Source organism: Benincasa hispida, chromosome 5 (assembly GCF_009727055.1).
Source record: "Benincasa hispida cultivar B227 chromosome 5, ASM972705v1, whole genome shotgun sequence".
In the NCBI taxonomy this organism is placed as follows: domain Eukaryota; kingdom Viridiplantae; phylum Streptophyta; class Magnoliopsida; order Cucurbitales; family Cucurbitaceae; genus Benincasa; species Benincasa hispida.
In genome coordinates, this window is record NC_052353.1 from 24,267,875 (window position 1) to 24,273,083 (window position 5,209).

The 5,209-nt window shown below is 32.8% G+C and overlaps 1 protein-coding gene across 1 annotated transcript; it reads left to right on the top strand.

The window, feature by feature from the left end:
* The first annotated feature begins 276 nt into the window (after positions 1 to 276).
* On the top strand, positions 277 to 1,490 carry LOC120078296 (vegetative cell wall protein gp1-like). The gene has a single exon (XM_039032532.1). It carries the CDS (start codon positions 327 to 329, stop codon positions 1,113 to 1,115), a length of 789 nt encoding a protein of 262 aa, XP_038888460.1. The 5' UTR covers positions 277 to 326; the 3' UTR covers positions 1,116 to 1,490.
* Positions 1,491 to 5,209: the final 3,719 nt, after the last annotated feature.

Sequence of the window (5,209 nt, forward strand, 5' to 3'; positions counted from 1 at the left end):
CTCTTCTAATTTATACTTAAAAAAAAAAAATTATCTATTTCTTTCAATTAAAAAATGAATATAATATTCTAACATGTCTCAATTAGAAATAAATAAGGTATTTAACGAAACTTAAAAGAGAAGAACGACTTGTCATTCAAATTTATGGGTGAGATTTACAATTTTCAAAGAAACCAACATTCATTTAAAAGAAAACATAAATATAACATAAAACGACAATTTTGAGAATGAAAAATTACAAGAAAAGATGTGGAGGAATGTATATAAATACCTCAACACATATTAGTTGAAATGTCACCGGCGGAAGCTTGAGATAATCATATATCATGGCTTCCTACAAGACCTTACTTTTGTTTGGTCTAATTGTGAGTTTATGTTGTTTGGGCATTAAGGGGAATGAAGTTTCCCTTCATCTCCAACAAACATCAGCATCGTCAAAACATGGGAAGAATTCACAATCTTTTTCTCTGCCCGTAAAATTTTCAACATTACCTCCATTTTTTCTCCCACCTCTTCCTCTTCTCCCTCCTCTTCCTCCTATTCGTCTCCCTCCTCTCCCTCTGCTCACTCCTCTCCCTCCTATTCGTCTCTTTCCCCTTCCTCCGCTCCCTCCTTTAACTCCTATTCGTCTCCCTCCTCTTCCTCCTATTCGTCTCCCTCCTCTCCCTCCGCTCACTCCTCTCCCTCCTATTCGTCTCTCTCCTCTTCCTCCTATTCGTCTCCCTCCTCTTCCTCCCATTCGTCTCCCTCCTATTCGTCTCTCTCCTCTTCCTCCTATTCGTCTCCCTCCTCTCCCTCCTATTCGTCTCCCTCCTATTCCTCCGCTCACTCCTCTCCCTCCTATTCGTCTCCCTCCTTTACCTCCTATTCGTCTCCCTCCTCTTCCTCCTATTATATTACCACCAATAATTCCTCTTCGTCCTCCTCCACCAACTATACCACAAACGCCTAAACCCCCTCCTCCTCTGATCCCACGACCTCTCCCTCCACCTACTTTTCCACCAAAAACATCACCTCCACCTCCTTCACCATTGCCTTCACCCACTCGTCCAATCATTTCACCAACAGCTTCACCCCCACGTCCTAATATTTCACCGATAGCTTCATCCCCTTGACCCAATATTTCACCTATAGCTTCACCCACTCGTCCCATCATTCCGCCAACTTCACTGCCTAATCCTAGAATTCCACCAAAGGCTTCACCCCCTCGTCCGATAACATCGCCAATTGCTTCTCCACCTGGTCTTAGCATTCCAATAATTATTTCATCACCTCGTCCCAAAGTTCAACCGGTTGTTTAACCTTCTCCACAGTCAAAATACTAATGTTTTGGTTGTTCAGACTCTAAAGCATAATCTTTACTTTCACGTTGAATTTTCAGTTGTTTGAACTTTTCTATTTTAGCTTATCAAATAAACTACTACAATGTCAATGTAACTTCTTTCATAATATATTTATAATAAACGTTCTATGTGATATGTATTACGAAATGTCAGGCCAAGTAACCAATCGTTAATCTGGACAAAACCCAATACTCACCAATACCATCTCTCAATAATTGCCTGTTGTGTTCTATAAGATTTCTAACTTAGCTTGCACGGAAGTAAAGTAGGAATGAAATATTAATTAACTTAATTTTAAATTATTATTTTACCCTTTTTTTTCACATTAGAGAGTTAAAGATTTACATCTTTTGAAATTCAATTCTAATAGATTACAAAAACCTTAAATTGAAGTTTGATAATATATATATATATCTTCAATTTTCTCCAAAGAAGACATGTTTAGAACATCCTGATATTCTAATCGTCTATTTTACGATTTCTATTGCTAGAAAATTAGTACATCTTCATATTTGAATACCATTTTGGTCTCCTATATTTTTAAATTCTAAACTTTCAATTGTCCAATTTTTCTTTTCGTGTACTAAAAGCACTATGTTTTGTAATTATGATCCTACTTATATTGCTTTAAACTGAAACGCTTTTCTCTAAACTCTTTTTATATTTGCACACTGAGCTTCTTTCTAACAACTTATGAATGCTTTTGTACTCCCTTTTTGAATATATACATATCACATTTTATCTAGAATATGATGAGGGTACAAGCCTACCAAATAGTTTACTAACCAATATGTCCAATGAACACAATATTCAAATTTCTTTTGAGATCCAATTCCAAATCCCCTTCATCCAGGACACAAACATTCAATATCGATTTGATGCCTTAAAATATAGCTGGTGGATGGAACTTGTCAAATGTTCTAACCACCTAAATAAATTTATAAAACCGATCTCAAACTTCTACTACTAGGTAGTATTAATGGTAAGACCTAGTCGAACCAAATAAAGCTATATATTTTCTTCTAACCGGGATTCAACTCTCTTGAGATAACCAAAAGGGATTTTGTGACTGTTATTTATGCAATGAAAAGTAGATGATAAGAAAGCTACATAACAGGAGAGTGAGGGCAACAAAAGTAAACGAGTTATCGAGTGAGAGAAAATCTAGCTAGGTATTCGGATCCACCCATGTAATTAGTTGTTCATTGGAAAAAATATTCATCAAAATCATGCAAGTGCTTAGTCTACTTGTCCAGTAATGTCACAACAAATGCTCTAGGATATTAATCGGATGCTTATTAAACTATATGCCAATTAATTAAGAGTGTAATACATCTCAAAACCAATCAACACATGCATTAAAATCTAAAAGAAAGCTAAGACGATTAGTTACTAAATAATGCTCAAATAGTCTAATCAATTTTATTCTTAAACTTAACCTATTATGCAATGTCGTAAAAAGATCATCATGAATATCCAAACAATTTACACACAATCATGCTTTGATTTGTGCTACTTGACAATTCATGCAAGATTATGTCACATACCAGTTATGAATCTATAGCAAAATAATGAAAGTATACAAAAGGTGATTGATCCAAGCATAATCTAAGATATCCAAACGTTTAATTAAGCATTTTGGCTCCAAATGCTCAGTTGAAGCACAAGTTTCATCCAAACGTTCGAATAGATTAAACACATTAAACCACACAACAAATTCGAATTAAGCTGAGTAATATGACATATTTAAAGTGCTATCGATAGACACATAACCTGACTTGTGTTTTAATTTCTAACTACCCTTGCAAAATAGAAACTCTAGTAGATTTTTACCTTCAAAAATAGCCTCGGACATCTTCAAATTCTGCTAGAATCTTATAAAAAAGGGCTTGAAACCACAAACAAAATAGTCTTAGGGACTAGAAACAAACTTACAACCCTTAAAACAAGTCCAAAACAGTCTAAATCTTACACAAAACAGCTTGGGTCTGTCTTTACTGGAATGAGTTAGAACAGAGTTGAAACTAAGTTGAGTCTACAATCAAGAGTTTCCAAGGGTTAGAATCCTATCTAAATCACTTTAATCTAGTCCCATCATAAATTAGATTGTTAATCTATGCTCGACAAAATGACTGAAAGAGCCAAGACTTCATGACAGAACTAAGAATCATCGGTCGAATATATCACAAAAATTTTGTCAGATTGTTAGGTTACTGCGTCGAAAACAAGAAGTAACTTCTTCTAGTGCTTTTCAATGGTGTCTCATATTTCTATTTAGTGATAGTTAATTCAAGTCATAGTTTGAAGACATTGAAAAAATGTCATAATGTTTTAAAAATGCAAAAACTCCCTTTTCCTCAAAATACACGCCAGACGTTTTTTTCTTAGATGAAAGATTGCTTATAAATTAATTTTTTTTATATTTCATGGTGTTAAAATTTTTTATAAACTAATGTCACTGAAATAAATTTTCGAAAATTCATAAATCTCCAACTTTTCATTGATGACAATTTTTCTCTCTCTTCCTTATTTTAGCTTGATTATAGTGTCATGGAAACCCACTTTTCTTATAGTAAAACGACTTGAAAATAATTTTAAATATCGCAACATCTTAAAATCCCTTCAATTATATGCACTTAAGATCTTACCCAACTAGATAAGAATTACAGTGTTTCACACATTTCGGTTGCACCTATTACACGATCAAATGTCATAAAGATTCAACAATCATTTATTCTTCACTTACAAGATTGGAAAAGGTCAGTCCATCCTCTATAACATGCTAATCTAGAGATGATAGACCATTTGGAGAATTAAAGGTCAATGTTTGTTCGGTTAAAATAGACAATGTAATAGACATTAAGTCCCCATGAGTCCAAGCGCTTTGAGGACTTCTTTTATTTAATTTCATTACATTTTTATTCTAATTTCAATTTTTTCTCTTTTAAAGACTGATTGCATAAATAACAATCAAGCCCAAAATAATAACATACATAGCATTTGGATAAAAAAAAAATTTAAAGATATATCATAAAAATAGGCCCAAGATATTGGAAAATATTAAAAAGTCCAATCTATACCTTTCGCTCAGCTCACCAAAGGAAAACCCAAAAACTCCTTCAGTTTTATGCACATCTTTTTTCTCAATTTGAAGTCAATTAGTGGTTATCAGTAGCTATCACTGATAACTTATATCAACGATCGATGATATATCAGTTGCTATCAATAATTATTACTGATAGATCTTCATCAATTGGAATCGACTTTGAAAGATTAACACTTAAAACTATCAGTGATAGAAAGATATCAGTGGCTATCACTGAAGGACTTTTATTAATGACAATCAACTTTGAAAGATTAATAGACTAAGCAATTAGTGAGAGAAAGATATCAATAGCTATAAATGATAAACTTGTATAAGTGGTTATCAACTTTGAAAGATTAAACTATAAATGATGAAAATTATTTGTGGCTATCACTGATAGATTTTCATCAGTAACTATCGATTTAAAGATTAACACTTAAAGCTATTAGTGGCTATCACTGCTAAACTTTTATCATGACTATCACTAATAGACCTCTATTTTAGACTCCTACTTTTATATGGAATTCTATCTTTGATTAACTGAAAAGCTCTTATTACTAGAAATTTTGACTTTGTTGATAGGGGTCTATCTGTGATATCGTTGTTGATAGATTTCTATCAATAATAAACTTTTAATTTAAATTTGAATATCTAATTACATTCTAATTATGATCATCTAAACAAACTATTCTATAACAATCCTCATTATTTAAAAGAATTATTTAATAATTGAAATCTATAAGTGATAGCCACCCATAGACTTTCATTTTTATGTATAATT

Excerpts from the sequence above, each read along its gene's own strand:
- LOC120078296 (XM_039032532.1), top strand. The coding sequence starts at position 327 with ATGGCTTCCTACAAGACCTTACTTTTGTTTGGTCTAATTGTGAGTTTA.